At 42.5% G+C, this 19814-nt stretch overlaps 1 protein-coding gene and 1 pseudogene across 1 annotated transcript; both read left to right on the top strand.

The window, feature by feature from the left end:
* Positions 1-2136: 2136 nt before the first annotated feature.
* Positions 2137-7720, top strand: LOC141015981 (chymotrypsin-like protease CTRL-1; annotated as a pseudogene).
* A 7311-nt stretch (positions 7721-15031) lies between these two features.
* On the top strand, positions 15032-19280 carry LOC141015980 (chymotrypsin-like protease CTRL-1). Its single transcript, XM_073490207.1, has 6 exons — positions 15032-15086; positions 16564-16578; positions 16728-16896; positions 17598-17866; positions 18417-18565; positions 18882-19280. The coding sequence occupies exons 1-6, from the start codon at positions 15032-15034 to the stop codon at positions 19278-19280; spliced, it is 1056 nt and encodes a 351-aa protein (XP_073346308.1).
* Positions 19281-19814: the final 534 nt, after the last annotated feature.

The following is a 19814-nucleotide window of genomic DNA, read 5'->3' as shown; positions in this document are numbered from 1 at the left end:
TTTCTTTGGGCAGAAAACAAAAGCGAGTCTTAAAATGATTGAAAGAGGTGATTAAGGTGTTCCATTTTCTTTGTTTGTGTTTGGTACTTTGTGTTCACGGCTCTCTCTGATTCGGCGTCTTGTTTTCTCTTCTTTCTTCTTCTGGCACTCTTGTTCCTTTCATCAGGTTGAAAGACTGAGTGCACTTCAGGAGGGTCGGAGAAAAGGAGGAACATGAGGGTTTGATTGATGACACACTATTGTGAAGATGTTTTTCACGATTGTGGTGCTTTAAATCTATGTATTTAAGTTTTTCACATTTGGCAATATCTGCATACTAACGCTGCTATATTTTGTGCATATGACAAAAATAAATATGATTTGAATACTGTGAGATTAGATAAGCATGTTCTGTACATTTTGTAGTGTACACATTGTCAAGGTGAACTAGGCTGCAGTGTTACACACACTAGTCCCTAAAATTATGTTGTATCCACTGTAGGACTTTTGTGTAATGGCATTTATTCACACTGGTGGCCTAAATGAGTGTGACAATATGCCACCATTAACAAAACAAAAAACCAAGTGATCTGATTTTCAGTATAAAATGCATTTAAAAACAACATTATGTAGAAATTAGCATTTGTTTGTGATTTCAAGGTTAAAAAGTCATGTTGATTTAATCTCAACCAACAGATGAGTCAGACAGCGGGACTTTTCTCTATCGGTTGTTTCTAATGTCATCACTAATTGAAGGTGTGGTAAAATGTTCAGCATTTTGGGTTCAGGCACTTGTTAACCAAACAGAGCAGCTCCTATTGTTCGCTGGTTAGGCTTCCACACCCTCCTTCTGTCATGGTTCAGTTGACATGAAAACCAAAGACTAGCGAGGTGGTGCAACAGGCACATTCAAAAGATCTCATTGCTCTTACATATATTTACTATTTGCTATGACCTTTTAACATAACATCTGTTTAGCACAGTTGAAAACCCACAGACCCACAAAATGCTGTTTTAATTTGTCTCTCAGGAAGAAATTTGACAAATAATAGATTTTAAGCTTTCAGTGATTAACAACAAATCCCTCCTGACGACCTCATGAAGACAGCAAGACTTTCAGCCCAGCACATAATCCTCTGTAAAACCCAAATGTGATATTTATAAACCTTGGGTTTTGTACAGATTAAACAAAGAACATTTAATGTGTTATTTTTTGCCAAATTTAGAGGATTTTATTACCTTTCTGCTAAGCTAAGCTAACTGGCTGCTTGATCGTAGCTTCATGTTCACCAGATGTATTTGAGACTGGTATCAATCTGCTCATTTAACGCTTGGCAGAAAGGTGTGTTGGAATTTTCCTTCTTTAGGCTTAAGGTTGAGTTAAACACAGTGTGCCAGGCCACTCTTGGCTAACAGCGGGTCACGGCCTGTCACCTGACAGAAATCTGTCCACAGACCGACAATTACAATGAAAAATAGTACTTCCCACACCCATTTAAAAAAGGTCAACGTTTCTGTCACAAAGACCTTTCTTAAGACACCTTCATTGGATTGATTTTTTAGGGATTTAATTCTTTGCACCATAAAAAAGCAAGTGGCGTGCGTGTTGCCTTCAACTCATAGACAAGTTCTCAGAACTGTGTCTGTGGTATTTAAAAGGTGCCTCCAGGACCACATTTTTCCATGATGACACACACAGTGTAAACAATATCAGCTGATGCTGTTGTGGCTGTTAATCATGCTGACACATGGCTTATTCAATAACTATAATCCATTAATTAATTAAATAAACATAAGAGTGGGAAACACCTTCAGTGGATATCCAGAAACCAAATTAAACATCACTGAACCTTTGAGGGAAGACGTAGAGAGCAGTACAGTAGCTCAAGTACCACCACCACACACAATTAAGATTTTTCTGACAGTATATATGAATGACAATAATAGATTATAATAATAATAACTCTTTTGAGCCACTGCGTGTGGGCTTTTGTTGGTTGATGGGTTATCGTACGTCTAAGGTATCAAGACAAACAGGTTTGAGCAGGTCTATATATGCTATAGTGCAGAAGACTGGCTGAGGAGTGACGTAGCAAAATGCTATATCAGAAACCATCTCTGTGCTGTGTGAAGGCAAAAAGTCAGAGACAATACAGTATGGCAGCCTGGACTGTGTGGGTGCTCCTGATGTGTACAGCCCTCACTGAGCAAGGTGAGCTTTTATACTGACTTACCAGTTTATAATCTATTACAAACCAACACATTCTCTCTTTAAACCTTATATTTAGTTTCTGTTATCAGTGTCAGCAAAGTTTTGATCCAACTTTATGGTCATGTATGAGGAATTATTTAGTGGTGGAGTTGTACTTGATTATATTATGTTGACGTGTCTGTCTCAAGTCTCCTTTTCTTTTCCTAACAGTACAGAAACAACTCTAAATATGATGCGAATAGAAGATTCATATAGACTGGGGTTATTGTAGTAGGTTATTGTATTCAGTGCTGTATTGTACAGAGATATCAACGAATGATTTTACAATAGTGGTGATTATCAATAATGAAATGCCTGTAAGCTATGGGGAGGTGTGTTGTCAAGTGGTTACTTAGTAACTGTTTCAAGTACCCTACCCTCTCACTGAAGTTACATAGTGCAGAAACAGGTGATGGGACGCAGAGAACAGCATTCACCCTATTACAAGACACTGTACCATCAAAATGATTTTGTTATTTTCAGGTTAAAAAGTTACATAATGTTGCTTTAATAAACTAGTGAGTCACTTTGAGATTAAAATCTCTCCTCAAATGAGGACAGGGTCAAAATAGCAGCATCCAGGATATGACAAGAAAACAACAACAACACCAAATCGCAATAGTGTAATAGTAAAACATACCTCATACACTGAAGCACACCTTGTTTTATCAGCTTATTGTTTGCAGAGCAGAAATCTACTCAACCTCCACACTGAGTGAAACTTGTTTCATTTGTGTTGTATCTGTTTCCTAACGTACCAATCCAAAATATTGAAGTGACAGGCAGCACTTTGAAAAAGCCTGAAGCCATTTTAACTGACCAAGTAAATGTATACCAAAATAATAGAATATGACTTTTGCACAGCACTGTATGTACAGACCATCACACGCCTCAGCAGGAGTTAGAAGAAGCCTCCTTGTGTCTGTAGTTACACACATCCACACCATTAATACCTCTACTGGAAGGTTTTGCTGGGTCGTACAATTAAACACACTTTGAGGCATATAAATGTAACTTTTATGTAATGTAATTTTTCCCATCTCTCTTTCCTCCAGGGTCAAAGGCACAGGGTAAGTCACCTTTCATATGTCCTACAAATGCTCTCGTTTATGTAAATGCTCAGGCAATGCTCTGTAAGAATTTTGAACTTTGAATAAATAGAGCTACAAATGAACACATGAATCAGCCTTACCTTTCCTGTAAAAGTACTTACACATGGTTGTCTATGCTCTGTCAGATTGTGGATCGGCACCTCTGAACACGAGGATAGTGGGTGGTGAGAATGCCGCAGCCGAGTCATGGCCCTAGCAGGTCAGCCTGCACCTCAATATTGCGGGGAGTCACATATGTGGAGGGACAATGATCAGTGACCAGTGGGTGATAACAGCAGCCCACTGCATCTTAATGTAAGAGGAACTCATCAGCTCCTGTTTCATTTGCTGGTCTTAAATTTCTCTCTTGCAAAAATAAGAAGCCTCCACAGGTTTGAAACATGTGTGCTCAAAATTAATTGCTAACTGACTCAAGGATGAAAATTAGTGTTAAAGATATGTACAAATCTAACTGTAAAAAGTGAAGTAAGGCTTAAAAAGAACTGGGATCACTAACAGTGTGTTCCATTTGAACTGGGAAGTCCGAATCTTTTAGTCAACAATTTCAACTGCAACTCCCCTTGAAGTTGGATTTCTGACTCGGCAATCCCAGCCTCAAAGTCCAAAATGGCTGTTTTGTGCATCAACGGTCGTGAAATCTGTAGAATAAACTGTTTGTTAGCACTTCTGTCTTATTTGTCTGCCATAATTCAGTCTTAATACTTGTGGACATGTTGCTTTGGTGTTTGAATGGACATAATGCATGGTTATGCTAAAAAATGACTTAAAATGCTAAACCTGATAAGAACAGGTTTTCCAACTGGAACACAGTCGACTCAGGTGTGAAGTCATCCCCACCCATGACTTCTGAAGTGATGGAATGCACGATTAAGTTAGTGGCGTAGGTAACATTACTGTAGAGTTGACAGGACACGGATGTAGTAGAGTAATAGTAGCTCAGCAGTTAAGTTTCGGATTTGAGAATTCAATTCATATTCTGAACAAGCCCCCAGGAACAGCGCTGATATTTGACAAAATACTGTCCAACTTGTTAATACATACTATACTGGCAAAAATGGTAAGGCAGACCAGTTACGGCCAACAGGCTAGCTGTGTAAGCAAGCATGCAATCCTTTTTATCAGATTGGCCCAGTGGTTTTACTGGATGTTCAGGTGAATTCCAGTGATGGCTTGGATGTCTACCCACACACATTGTTTATCAAGACTGTAATCTGCATTTGCTGAGTGATCAAATGTTTTTGTTCTTTTATCCAGCAACTCACCTAGTGCATGGACCCTCTACCTTGGAAGAGAGACTCAGAGTGGCCCGAATGTTAATGAGGTGAGCCGCACGCTGTCCCAGATCATCGTCCATCCTGACTACAACAACACCTTGTTTAACAATGACATTGCCCTAATGAGGCTCAGCAGCCCTGTCAGTTTCACTAACTTCATTAGACCCATCTGCCTGGCGAGTAACTCCAGCCAGTTCTACAACTCCACTTCCTGCTGGGCTACTGGCTGGGGCAGGCTTGGAAAGGATGGTGAGTATCCTTTGAGCTTTTCATCTATTATCAAGTCAAAACTTTGATTGTCCGATACCTTACCAAAGTTTTGGTAAGGTAAGGAGTTTTACTGAAGCAGTCACCATCCAGTCACCATACCATTAATTTTGTTACACTTGACTTTTAATCGCCCGCCACGCCACCTAAAAACAAAAACGATCCCCTTAAAAATTGCAAAATCTCTCCTATAGAGTCCTTGCCAGCCTCAACTCCACTGCAGGAGGTTCAGGTTCCTGTCATTGGAAACAAGCAGTGCACTTGCAATTACATCCCAGCACCAGAGGCAAACATCACTGACAAAATGATTTGTGCAGGGCAAGAGAACAAAGGAGCATGTCAGGTAAATATAATAAACCATTATCTTTGTATTTGAAGTTGCAGAACTGACTCATTTTATTTTATTTTTTTCCTTCTTTGACAGTCCGAAAATATCAGAAAAAAATGGTACGTTATTTTGTCCTATGCCTTTCTTTATCAATTTAATCACCAATATATTTAGAGCTAGGCTAGATAACGCTACTCCAGTCTTATTCTGAACCAGTTACTAGCAGTATCAATGAACTGTTTGTGTTTTGTCTCTCCTCTTGCAGGGTGACTCAGGTGGACCTCTGCAGTGCAAACAAGGCACAAGTTGGGTCCAGGCTGGCATTACCAGTTTTGGAGTACCTTGTGCTGTGGCTGGTTTCACTGAGGTCTATGCCCGAGTGTCTGAGTTCCAGGATTGGATCCTGGATCAAGTGGCGGGGGCAAATGTCAACTTTGTGACATTCACCTCTACTGGCACCGACCCAGACAGCAACTTTGTATGTCGCAAAACAGGCTCTGGAAATGCAACCATGCGGGTCCAGGAAATGCAACCACAGTGGGAAATGCAACCACTCCCTCCTCCACAGCATCAACCTTTACCACTGCACTTGCGTTTGTCATCTTTTCATTGTTTCGTATTAAGTTTGACTTTTGATTAATTTTATTTAATCTAGTCTTATCAACATGTTAATGAAGATTCTCAGTCATCCAGGTCATGATAAATCTAGGTGCTGTATCGTAGGCAACTGGACTTGTTTCAGTTTCTTGAAGTTCGTTTCACCTCTCATCCAAGAGGCTTCTTCAGTTCTTACGAGCTGGAGAAGAGTTGGCAGGCTTTTACACTCCTTTTGAGGAGTGTTCTTACAGAGTCGTTAAGGACACGTGTGAGCTCTGAGTTTCAGACTCGTTAGGGCCACTTGTGGGTCGTTGGTCCTTCATGTGGGTTGCTAAGGCTAGGTGAGCCCAGGTGTGAATGGTTGTCGAGCTGTCTGGGGAGAGAACTCAGTACAGCATTGTAGGCAGGTGATAAGTAATGTCTTAGGCCACCTCCTCTGTTCAAAGACAGTCATTCCAGTTTGACATAGATGGATTCTTTTACTCCTCTTTCAAACCATCTGTCTTCACTGGCCAAGATGTTTACATTGTTCTCATTCCTTTGAGTCCAGTTGCCTATGATACAGCACGTAGACTAATCTTATCAAGATTGTATGATAACAGTGTTCAAGGAAATTGTGTCTTGTTAAAAATCAGTTCATAACCTAGATGTGTTTCATGAATATCAAAGACAAAATGAAGCACTTGTTGTTCAGTATGATCAGTGTAATGCGTGTTCAAAAATTAATTGCTAACTAACTCAAGGATGAAAAATTAGTGTTAAAGATATGTACAAATCTAACTGTAAAAAGTGAAGTAAGGCTTAAAAAGAACTGGGATCACTAACAGTGTGTTCCATTTGAACTGGGAAGTCCAAATCTTTTAGTCAACAATTTCAACTGGAACACCCCTTGAAGTTGGATTTCTGACTCAGCAATCCCAGCCTCAAAGTCCAAAATGGCTGTTTTGTGCATCAACGGTCGTGAAATCTGTAGAATAAACTGTTTGTTAGCACTTCTGTCTTATTTGTCTGTCATAAATCAGTCTTTCTACTTGTGGACATGTTGCTTTGGTGTTTGAATGGACATAATGCATGGTTATGCTAAAAAATGGCTTAAAATGCTAAACCTGATAAGAACAGGTTTTCCAACTGGAACACAGTCGACTCAGGTGTGAAGTCATCCCCACCCATGACTTCTGAAGTGATGGAATGCACGATTAAGTTAGCGGCGTAGAGTTGACAAGACACGGATGTAGTAGAGTAATAGTAGCTCAGCAGTTAAGTTTCGGAGGTGAGAATTCAATTCATATTCTGAACAAGCCCCCAGGAACAGCGCTGATATTTGACAAAACCTTTTGGTGACTTGTCCAACTTGTTAATACATACTATACTGGCAAAAATCTAGTGCATGGACCCTCTACCTTGGAAGAGAGACTCAGAGTGGCCCGAATGTTAATGAGGTGAGCCGCACGCTGTCCCAGATCATCGTCCATCCTGACTACAACAACACCTTGTTTAACAATGACATTGCCCTAATGAGGCTCAGCAGCCCTCTCAGTTTCACTAACTTCATTAGACCCATCTGCCTGGTGAGTAACTCCAGCCAGTTCTACAACTCCACTTCCTGCTGGGCTACTGGCTGGGGCAATCTTGGAAAGGATGGTGAGGATCCTTTAAACTTTTAATCTATAATCAAGTCAAAACTTTGATTCTCTGATACCTTACCAAAGTTTTGGTAAGGTAAGGAGTTTTACTGAAGCAACTGTGTAAAACTGTGAAACTGTGTAATACAAATGTGACCTGTACTAACAATACCTTTTCCTAATGCCTGACAACTCCACTTTCTTTAAGGGGAGAGACCCTGAACCACACGCAGTGTGACTCTACTCTGAACTTGCAGCAAAAGCTCCCCACTCAGGTTGATGCTTATTAGGCAAGGAAAAGCAGAGACTTCTTAGCGTAATTACAGAAGTAACAATTTTATTCAACAATATCTCACATACAATAAAATAAGCACAGTTGTATCTGTGGGAGGAATCAACTAGTACCAGGAGTTTGACCAAAACAAGACCCTAGGTGAGTAACACTGCACACTTAAAAGTTAGGAAACACTGCACACTTGGAGGGCTGCTAGAGAGCACTGCCACTTGAACTTGTAAAATATTATTAATGAGCACTGCAGACTTTCAAAGAGAAACATCACCCTCTAAAACACCATGGGAAGGTAAATGGTCATAACAATCGAGGTACAAGAGCACTAAAACCACCTAAAGCAAGGAGCGCACTGACTAATTGCACCAATCTTTGGGAGGAGAGAACAGTGGCTGCCCTGCAGACGTGTGTCACCAGTTCAGCCTACAAAACAAAATCAATAGAGTTACTAGAACTGCCACCGCATAATTAAAACGGAATCAGATAATAATGATATGCCCAATCTCATAACTTCTAGAGCTGAGGTGAAGCACATGCAGGTACAGTACAGCAGATAGGCTGGAAAAGATAAAATGCTGGTTGTCTACAAATATAATGAGAAAAATACAAGGTTAAATAAACTGATGGCATCAACAGACACTCTAAAAAATGCAATAATAGAGTTAAGTAGCAATAATAGAGGGAAGATAAAAGATAAAACAAGAACTTTATAGACCCAGAAAATGTTTGTACCTCTTTTCTTCTCAGACCACAGTGCCGGCAACAGAAGCATGAACGAGGGTGAGCAACGAGAACAAACGTGGACTTATAAAGTCCCGCGAGATCCTAGTCTCCTGCACTGTGCGGCTGCTGTTGCTAGGTTACCCACCTGGAAACCTGGGTCCTAGCGTCCCATATGTTACATACACCCTCACTTTAAAAGGTCGCCGTCCCGGTGACATAACTTGCTCCGCTCAAAAGGAACATTAGTCCTGTGGCCTGCGTGCTAAAGGGTCTGAGGTCCGTTGGGCTAAGGGCTGGGGTAGATGGGATGGGTTTGAATGTTGCCCAGCCATGGTTCGATGGGAGCGCCGTAACACAGGCTCTGGCCCTAACAACTGGAGGACTGTCCCTGGTCTTTCGAGGGGAGGTAGGTTGCTCTCTGAGAGTTCTGCCGGTTCTACCATGGACAAAAAGCCAGTCTGGGGGCTGGGGATCTGGGGCTGGCTCCTGTTCGGCAAAAGAGCCAACATTACTTGGGGGGGGGGGGGGGGGGGGGGCAGAAGGCCGGTGTCGCTGTCCTCATCCTCACTAGCATCTTCTAGAGGAGGGGTTTCATCCCTCCGTCTGGGGGAAGAGGGGGCCACCAGTGGCTCCCCTGTCAGTGATTGGCCTTAATTCAGAGCGATGGACAGTTTTCTGCTGTTCTGGATTACACTGGGACTGGATCTTGTATACTGTGCTGACATTATCCAGGCATTTTACCACTTGGTAGACTGTTGATTCCCAGACGTCTTGGTTTTTTCTTCGTCCTAGTACATGGTTCTTCCGATAGACCAGGGTACCAACTGGAAGGATGGATGTGGTTGTTGGAGGTTGGCGCTGCTCCCTGGCTGTGGCAGCTGCCTCCAGATGCTTTTTAGCTGCCATTTACACAGAAGCCAGGTGGTCTTGATGTTTGGTTACTCAATCATCTGATGAAATAGGAACTGGCTCCTCATCAGCTTGTCCCAGTAGTAGGTCAACAGGTAGCCGGGGCTTCTGGCCAAACATCAGTTTCTAAGGTGAATGACCAGTTGACTGGTGGACTGTTGTATTGTAGGCAAACACCAAATGGGGGAGCATTTGAGGCCACTTTCGCTTTTTCTCTCCTGGGAGACAGCGCAAAAGATCAAAAAGGGTTCGATTAAACCTCTCACACTGTATGTTTCCCTCCGGATGGTAAGGGGTCGTCCTGCTTTTTGCAATCCCATACAGCTGGCAAAGGCGTTTAAGTAGTTCACCCTCAAAGTTGCGGCCTTGGTCCGAATGAATCCGTTTAGGCACTCCATAGGTATAAAACCACTTTTCTGTGAGGATTTTGACAACAGTATGGGCCTTCTGGTCTGATGTTGGATATGCTTGGGTGACTTTGGAGAAAACGTCGGTCACGACCAAGACATGCTCTCTCCCATCACTGGCTCTTTCCAAGGTGGTAAAGTCAATGGAAACTATCTCTGATGGTTTGGAGGCCGTCAGACGTCCCATGAATGTCCGGACTGAGGGCTGTACTGCTTTGGCAATGATGCAGCATTCACACTCTTTGCACCACTGGTCAATGTCTGAACGCATATTTGGCCAGTAGCATCTTTCCCTGACCAAGGCTATCCCTTTCTGCTCCCTGGTGGCCATGATTGTCGTGTAAACTGATCAGTACCTCGGCCTGTAATGCTTTTGGCAGCTGGTGAACTGTCTGTCGGCTTGGGGGCATCTGTACCTCTCGATAAAGCACATTGTCCTTCTCCCTGATTCTCCTCCATTGCCGGGCAAGCTCCAAAACCTGGTCGGGTTCTCTGGACCGTTTTGCTCTGTTTGGGTGGCGCCCTCTCTTCCCGTAGGGGAGAAATGCTTTGATCACTGGATCTGTGGCTTGCAGGGCCTGCAGATCAACCTTCTCTCACACAGGAGCTGCGTCCACGGCCATGACGTTAGCAGTGAGCTGTGGTTGTCTAGGAGAATTCTTTATGGAATCAGTCATTTGTGGAGGAATGTTAAAACCAGGCACAACATCAGAAATGGACTCTACTGCTGGGGTGTTCGGTTGGCAGGAAAGGGCATCAGTGTTGCGATTTGCTACTCCGGGGTGGTACTTAATGTCAAAGTTGAAACTGGCCAATTCGGATGCCCACCGTTACTCTACAGCTGCTAGCTTGGCCGTCTGGAGGTAGCTCAGGGGGTTGTTGTCTGTGTATACAGTCAAGGTCACCCCCAGAAGGTATTCCTTGAACTTTTCTGTGATGGCCCACTTCAGAGCAAGGAATTCTAATTTCATGAAGCTGTAGTTGGACATGTTTCGTTCACTTGGTCTAAGTCCCTGGCTGGCAAATGCAATTGGCCGGCGTGTTCCATCCTGTTCTTAAGATAGTACTGCACCTAGGCCCTGATGGCTGGCATCAACTTCTAGAATAAAGGGCTTCTTGAAGTCGGCATAGCTGAAGACAGGAGCAGTGACCATCTTGTTTTTGAGTGTCTGGAATGCTTTTTCACATAACTCACTCCACTGTCCTTCTAACTTGGCACTGACCTTTGACCTTGGTTTCTTCTTGCTTCCTTCTAGCTCTCCAACCAGTCGATGAAGCGGAGCTGCATGTTTTGCGAACCCCTCCACGAAACGCCTATAGAAGGAGGCAAAACCCAAGAAGCCATGTAGCTCAGTGACGGTGGATGGGCGCTTCCATTCTGCCACTGCCCTTGTCTTCTCCAGGTCGGTTGCCACCCCAGCAAGGGAGATGATATGGCCCAGATATTGCACCTCCCGCTGAAAGAAGTGACATTTAGACATCTTCAGTTTCAGGTTGTGCTGCTGGAGCCGACTCAGGACCATCTCCAACCGCTGCAGGTGTTGATTGAAGGATGTGGAGAAAATGATGATATCATCCAAATACAGTACCAATGACTGAAAGCTCTGTTCCCTGAAGATACATTCCATCAGGCGCTGGAAAGTTCCTGGCCCTTTACAAAGTCCAAATGGCATTCGGTTGGCCGAATGGGGTGCAGAATGCTGTCTTCTCTTTGTCCCTCTCTGACATTGGCACCTGGTTGTATCCACTTGCCAAGTCGAGAGTTGAGAACCATTTGGCACCAGTAAGGGCATCCAAAGACTCTTCAATGCGTCGCAGGGGGTATGCGTCTTTCCTCGTCTTGGCGTTGAGTTGTCAATAATCGACACACAGCCGGATGTCACCACACTTTTTCTGGACAACTACGATGGGGGAGGAGTAGGGGCTGGAGCTCACTCTCACAATCCCCCACTGTAACAGGTCTTGTATGTGGGCCTTGACAAGTGAAAATTGAGATGGGGGAGACGGCGGTACCGCTGATGGACAGGGGCGTCATCCACCAGTGGGATCTCATGGTGGATCAGATCAGTACAGCCCAAGTCTCCATCGTCCAGGCTGAATTCATCTTGGTACTTTGTCAACAAACTCTTGGCTGATTGTACATCGTAAGGAGGTCGGTCGGGCCAATCCAGTTCAATGAGGCCAGGGAGGGGGGAGGGGGGAGAGGCCTCTACTGCCGTGGACTGGATAAATACCACCTGCCGGCCTTGGTCCTGTGTCTGCTCCTCCACCTGTACAGCCTGGGAAGAGGAATTTAAATTGGCCAGATGTAACGTCCACAACACTGTTTTAGATCTTAGCCACTGGTTTCCTCGCCAACATTAACAACAGGGTCATTGACAGTCCCTCTGGAAACAGTGAGGAGGGCGCTAGATATTAGCAGGTTCATGGGTAGCCGACCTTTTCCATAGGGCAAAGGCTCCAGCAGTACGGTGCCAAGGGCTGGGCCTGGACCTTGGTTGCAGGTGGCCTGGACAAACTGTAGGGAGCCCGCTGGTATCCGGAGTGCCGGTCCTGGTGGTGTCACAGCTTCCCCCACATGGATGGTCTGCAAGAGGCGTTCCATCTGTTGGCACTCTGACAATGCACGCCCCCATTCCCTCTCAGCTTGTTTTACTAGAGGAGAAGAAAAAAGGTTGTCACCATGCTCCCTGAATAATACAGAGTAGCAGCAACTAATAATGTTCATTCCCAGCAGTCCAGGTACTGCAGTTTTCTGTCGCTGGGAAGCTGGGTCAGGAGGGTCTTTTACCACCAGGATGCCCATCTGTGAGAGGATGGTGCCAAGGACTTCAACATCTAGCTCCACATATCCCAAGTATGGAATATCTAATCCATTAGCTGCTGAACAAGTTCGGCCAAGGCCCTGATTTGTTCTTCTGATTCAGACATTTAATTGGCTTTTCCAAAAAACAAAACCCAACAGTCAATACGTGGGTATGGGTGAGCAAACCCCCCAGGAATAATGTCCTTGTCCACCATTTTTATACACTCAGGTGGTGCGGTGTTGCAGCTAGAGGGCGGTGTTGCAGCTAGAGTGCGGTGGATGTCCTCTGGATCTCCTCCTGGACAACCACTGTTCTCTTCCTCCACTCCTAACCTATTGCTACCTTAGTGCCTCCGAGTAAAAACATAAAAAGCCTCTGCAATCCTGCCGACAACGCCAAATGTGACCTGTACTAACAATACCTTTTCCTAATGTGTGACAATGCCACTCTCTTTAAGGGGAGAGACCCTGAACCACACGCAGTGTGACTCTACTCTGAACTTGCAGCAAAAGCTCCCCACTCAGGTTGATGCTTATTAGGCAAGGAAAAGCAGAGACTTCTTAGCGTAATTACAGAAGTAACAATTTTATTCAACAATATCTCACATACAATAAAATAAACACAGTTGTATCTGTAGGAGGAATCAACTAGTACCAGGAGTTTGACCAAAATAAGACCCTAGGTGAGTAACACTGCACACTTAAAGGTTAGGAAACACTGCACACTTAAAGGTTAGGAAACACTGCACACTCCGAGGGCTGCTAGAGAGCACTGCCACTTGAACTTGTAAAATATTATTAATGAGCACTGCAGACTTTCAAAGAGAAACATCACCCTCTAAAACACCATGGGAAGGTAAATGGTCATAACAATCGAGGTACAAGAGCACTAAAACCACCTGAAGCAAGGAGCGCACTGGCTAATTACACCAATCTTTGGGAGGAGAGAACAGTGGCTGCCCTGCAGACGTGTGTCACCAGTTCAGCCTACAAAACATAATCAATATGTTACTAGAACTGCCACTGCATAATTAAAACGGAATCAGATAATACCCATATGCCCAATCTCATACCTTCTAGAGCTGAGGTGAAGCACATGCAGGTACAGTACAGCAGATAGGCTGGAAAAGATAAAATGCTGGTTGTCTACAAATATAATGAGAAAAATACAAGGTTTAATAAACTGATGGCATCAACAGACACTCTAAAAATTGCAATAATAGAGGTAAGTAGCAATAATAGAGGGAAGTAGTCTAAACTCAAGATAAAACAAGAACTTTATAGACCCAGAAAATGTTTGTACCTCTTTTCTTCTCAGACCACAGCGCCGGCAACAGGAGCATGAACGAGGGTGAGCAACGAGAACAAACGTGGACTTATAAAGTCCCGCGAGATCCTAGTCTCCTGCACTGTGCGGCTGCTGTTGCTAGGTTACCCACCTTGTGACCTGGGTCCTAGCGTCCCATATGTTACACAAAGAATATGGTGTTAGCAAGCTAATTGCTAATCGGGTTCCACATGGTTGCCAAACAAACAAATTCCTGTAGTTTGACCATTTCTTTTTTATACCTAACTATTTGAATTTATTTATTTATTCAGGATAGCCCCTTGAGATGAATCATCTCACAGGGGGTCCTTCCTATATCCTAATCTTCAGGGCATGTTATCAGGTTGATTTACACACAGCTGCAACAAACACATATTTGAACTGCCTCTAAACCAATTAAGGATCCTGCTGCAAAACAGGCTTCATATGAAAATAAAGGTAACGCTAACTGAGCTAGCACTGCAATAATGCAGTATACACACAAAAAACAACATGAAAAAAACGTAACAGGCATCAAACCTACTACTTATTTTCAGTTGGCTTCAAATGAGACAACATTTATACAGTTGTCCCTGAATATTACATTGTCCAACATCAGTATCCTAAGAGTAGCCACATTAGCCGAGCAACACGCTAACGCCTGATTCAACAGGATGGGAAATGTTTGAATATGTCCTTTGTTATGAGGTCCACCATTCTGTCATGACGTGCTACTGTATGTAGTCCTTTATAGGCATTGACGCATCCACTTTAACCATTTGTTAGTCGCAATTACAAAATGAATTGAACTCCATGGAAAGACAGTTTTAATGCCTATCTGGAGAGGTGATGGACGAGTGAGTAGTCTTACAAATCATACAAATCAGTGAACCACTGACATAACTGTATTTCCTCCAGTGATCTAATCAACGGAAATGATCACAGTTTCATCAAAAATGAAGGTCTTCCTCATCAAAAGGCATGTTTGCCAAGTTTGACGTGGGGGGAATGCCCGCCTGAGGTATTTAAAAAAACAAGTTTTTATTGTGTGTGAATGCTTTAAATAGAGCAGGTGAGTGACTGAGAAGTGACAAAGCAAAGAGCTAAATCAGAAAGAGTGTCTGCGTTTACCTGAAGGCAAAAGCTTGAAGACAGTACAGTATGACAGCCTGGACTGTATGGATGCTCCTGATGTATACAGCCCTCACTGGGCAAGGTGAGCTTTTATACTGACTTAGCAGTTTGTTATCTGTTACAAATCAATAATTCTCTCATTTAATAACAATAAACCATATATTTAGTTAATCAGTGTTGAAATTTTGATCCAACTTTATGGTCATTTTTGATGATTTATTTAGAAGTGGTGTTGTATTTGATTATATTATGTTGAAATATCTATTTAAAGTTTCCTTTTCTTTTCCAAAGAGTAGAGAAACAACTCTAAATATGATGTGAATATAAGGTTAATTGAGACTGGGTTTGTTGCAGAAATGCTGTATTGTATAGATCTATCAATTAATGATTTCACATAAGTGATAATTATCAACATTGAAATACCTGCAAACTATTGAGAGGTGTGTTGTAGAGTGGTTGCTTAGTAAATGTTTCAAGCTATTGATAGCTTGCCTCTTGCAGGAACATACTGATACAATTTGAGTTCACACTATTCAATAAAATAAAATGAAATAAAATAAACAGACAGAAACCCTAGCCTACTTAACAGGTGTTAAATCTTTCTTATTGGTGTGAGAACTGGACCACAGCTATACTTGTTTAAATGTTATTATGTTCATAACTTACCAAAGGTTCTTTGAAATATAATGATGATACTGTGCAGGAGGCATGTATGGTAACATTCAGTCACCAAAATTTCCTGTAAAGCTGCAGAGGCAGAATATATTTACCTGTTCCTGGACAATACAGGCCTGCTGTAACTGTACTGTAAAAAGGGACTACTTGATTTTGTGGTTTGAATAATGACTGGACCTTTTTCAGGGGACGCCTGCAAAAAGGCCCACATTATAACAAGTAGCCTAAGTAGATAATTAGCCAACGTCACCATTTGGTCATTGCGTTTAGCTAAATTTTCAACTGTTTCTGATACTTTAAGCTTTTCAACATTTAAAACTTTTTCAACTGTCCGGGATCAAAAGAAAACTTCTCTTTTTATATTGTGGACACAATGATGTATTACTATTGAAAATATCAAAAGCTAATCCAACCACAAAACACACCTAAATTACAGTCAAATTAATCATCTAAAATGCAGGAAATTTTTGTTTTTTTTCATTGTTGTTAATATTCCCAAGCGTACCTGGATAAGTGTCCTCTTGTTGATATGATCCGCTACTGGGGCAGAATAATCAGACTGTACTGTGATGTGTAATAGTGAAACATATCTTCTACATTGAAGCACACACTTGTTTCGTTTGGGTTGTGATCTCACTAATGTACAAATTCAAATTTTTGTAGTGATGGGAAGTGCTTTGTAGAAGTCTTGGGAAAGGTCTGAGGCCTTTTTACTAAGTACTCTAGTCCATTAGAGGAAGCAGATGGAACTCTAGGCCATCTTCTGTCTGAGGCTAGATACTACACTACTAATACCTTTACTGCAAAGTTTGCTGGGTCTAACAATGAAACACACATTGACGCAAACAGATGAGATTCACTCTTTCCATCTCTCTTTTCTACAGGGTCAAGGGCTCAGGGTAAGCACAGTCATATTTCATATATTCCATAAATGCTGCGGCGATGCACTGTAAGAACAATAACCACAAATGACTGTGAAGAAACAGAGCTACAAATGAACCTACCTTTTTTTATTTGTACTTACACATGGTTGTCTATGCTCTGTCAGATTGTGGAATGGCACCTCTGAACACGAGGATAGTGGGTGGTGACAATGCCACAGCTGGGTCATGGCCCTGGCAGGTCAGCCTGCACCTCAATATTGTGAGGACTCACATTTGTGGAGGGACACTCATCAGTGACCAGTGGGTGATGACAGCAGCCCAATGCATCATATTGTAAGAGAAACTGTTTAATTTCGTGTGCTTAAAAATTTAAACTCAAAATACAGTAACAATCCTTTCTAAACCGAGATGGATTGATTTAAAGAAAACATAACGGTACAAAAGGGACACATAATGTGTACAATGAAATTTACAAGGGTTGTCTTAACTGGGGGAAAACCTGTAGTCAGCATGTCTGCCTCCGCCTCAAATTTCAATGATCTGAAAGTAACATCTACAGTATTTGACATTCAGGACATTTACCTCATGTCCTAACACATCCTACAGTGACAATATCAGTTCACTGTGGTCACGTGTCCTTTCAAAGCCCAGCAGTCTTCTGAGAATGAGCAAAGGGCAGAGCACTTCGATGTAAAAGCTCTGTGAGGCTTCTGGAAGAGATGTAAAGACATAAGACGCAAGACTTATGATGCCTATCAATCTAAAAGATATTTTTTTCAACTTGAGAAAGTCATTGAAATTTAATTCAAAAGCTAATTTCACAAGTCAATAACGTTGCAGCGACACCTTCCACCATGATCAAGTCACTTTTCTGACTTTTGTCACAGGCCTTCCTTCTTTGTACCAACAAAACTTTCCTTTCACTCTCACTTTTCAGGATATTGCATATCTTGTCATGTTTGTCATAACAATTGTCTAAAGATCTTCCTGGAAATATTTTTTATGCGTTTGCTATCTGTATTCTTTTTATCCAGCAACTCAACTAGTGCATGGACCCTCTACCTTGGAAGAGAGACTCAGAGTGGCCCAAATGATAATGAGGTGAACCGCACACTGTCCCAGATCATCGTCCATCCTGACTTCAACATCACCTCATTGAACAATGATATTGCCCTAATGAGGCTCAGCAGCCCTGTCAGTTTCACTAACTTCATCAGACCCATCTGCCTGGCGAGTAACTCCAGCCAGTTCTACAACTCCACTTCCTGCTGGGCTACTGGCTGGGGCAATCTTGGAGCAGCTGGTGAGTATTCTGCAGGCTTTTAATCTAGTGCTATTATCAAGTCAAGTGTACTTTATGTTGAGTGCTGGTTAAAGCTGCTGGAAGCAATGTTGTCATTTGAGCTAACTTCCTGTCACATGAACACACAGTGATAATCGGCAGACAGAGCAGCAAACAGGAGGATCCTTCTCTCTGCAAGTTCATTAGCAGACAGGACGGCCTCGTTATGGAGTTCTCTGTCCTGATTGGATAAAGTGGGCAGTGATACCAGAAATTTGTTTTCTCCTTTACTGCATGAGCAGGGGGAGGAGAGACATGGGTCACTGACCAAACACTCTAATAGAGTGATTACTGTTGGAATATAGAGCTTCTCAACACTTATTTTAATGAAAATATGTCACTTACAGCAGCTTTAACAAATGTTCGAATGCATAACATAGAAGTCGCCATTTGGTGCATGTTAGCATACTGACGTTAGCATTTAGCTCCACTGTGACTAGTACAGCATACAGAGCCACTATCTGTAACTCAGTGTGTCCGCTGATTTCATAGCCCACTTTCTCTTCCACAGAGTCCTTGCCCGCCTCGACTCCACTGCAGGAGGTTCAGATTCCTGTCATTGGAAACAAGCAGTGCACTTGCAATTACATCCCTGTACGAGGTGCAGAGATCACTGACCAAATGATGTGTGCGGGGCAAGAGAACAGAGGAGCATGTTTTGTAAATATAATAAACCATTATTGTTGCATTTGAAGTTGTAGGACTGACTCGTTTTTTTTTTCTTCTTCAAACTACCAAGATTAATCAAAATTTCCTACCCCCTAACATCCTGTCTTCTCATAAGATCCTTTGTTCCATCCTCTTTCCTTCTTCACCAATTTCCCCACCATAATACATAACTTTTATATTTGTGCTATTAAAATATTTTTGTCAGTGAGAATGTACCAGGTGAGGCTAGATAAGTGTACTCAAGTCTCATCCTGTACATTACCAGCAGTATCCATTCACTTATGGTGTTTTGTCTCTCCTCTTGCAGGGTGACTCAGGTGGACCTCTGCAATGCAAACAAGGCACAAGGTGGGTCCAGGCTGGCATTACCAATTTTGGAGTACCTTGTGCTGTGGCTGGTTTCCCTGAGGTCTATGCCCGAGTGTCTGAGTTCCAGGATTGGATCATGGGTCAAGTGGCGGGAGCGAATGTTAGCTTTGTGACATTCACCTCCACTGGCACCGACCCCGACAGCAGCTTTGTGTGTCGCAGCACAGGTTCTGGAAATGCAACCATGTCGGCTCCAGGAAATGCAACCACAGTGGGAAATGCAACCACAGTGGGAAATGTAACCACTCCATCCTCCACAGCATCAGCCGCTACAACTGAGCTTATGGTCATTGTCATCTCAGTGACAGTGTTCCTGCAGCACGTCTTAGCTATATAGCACAGTTCTGCACTAAGAAACTCTAAACTTCTTCTGTTGCATTGTCTTGTTTTTCTTCTGAATCATTTAATCTAATAATTTATGAAGTTTCAAATTATACTGATGTATAACATCATGATGATTGTGGCAGAAATTGTTATTGTTTTATTTTAATCAAAGAAAATATGAAGCTCTGAGAATCAGGAAGTAAGTCTTTGACCTTTGGTTGTTATTGTATCAAAGAGTGTATTATTGTGAGACCCTTATCAAGGATGTGAGTAGTATAGTAAGTATAGGCAGGTTATTTTTCTTAGTCAACATTTGTAATGACACATTTATCTAAAATCATACCAATCAAAGATTTTTAGTTTGATTATTGACCAAGGCATCATCCCATCCCCTCAGGTGGAGCTGAGCATGGAAGGTGACTGGGAGGTTTAAAAGATGATGCCAGGAAAATTGTTGCTCGTCTGCATTCTGAATCCAGACCCTTTGTATTCCACATTTCTTTTGTACTTTCTGCAATCTAAAGAATAAACTACTTTTTACCAAAGA

This window comes from Pagrus major, chromosome 20 (genome assembly GCF_040436345.1).
Source record: "Pagrus major chromosome 20, Pma_NU_1.0".
Classification (NCBI taxonomy): domain Eukaryota; kingdom Metazoa; phylum Chordata; class Actinopteri; order Spariformes; family Sparidae; genus Pagrus; species Pagrus major.
The sequence above is the reverse complement of the archived record's forward strand: the minus strand, read 5'-3'. Positions and strand labels throughout refer to the sequence as shown.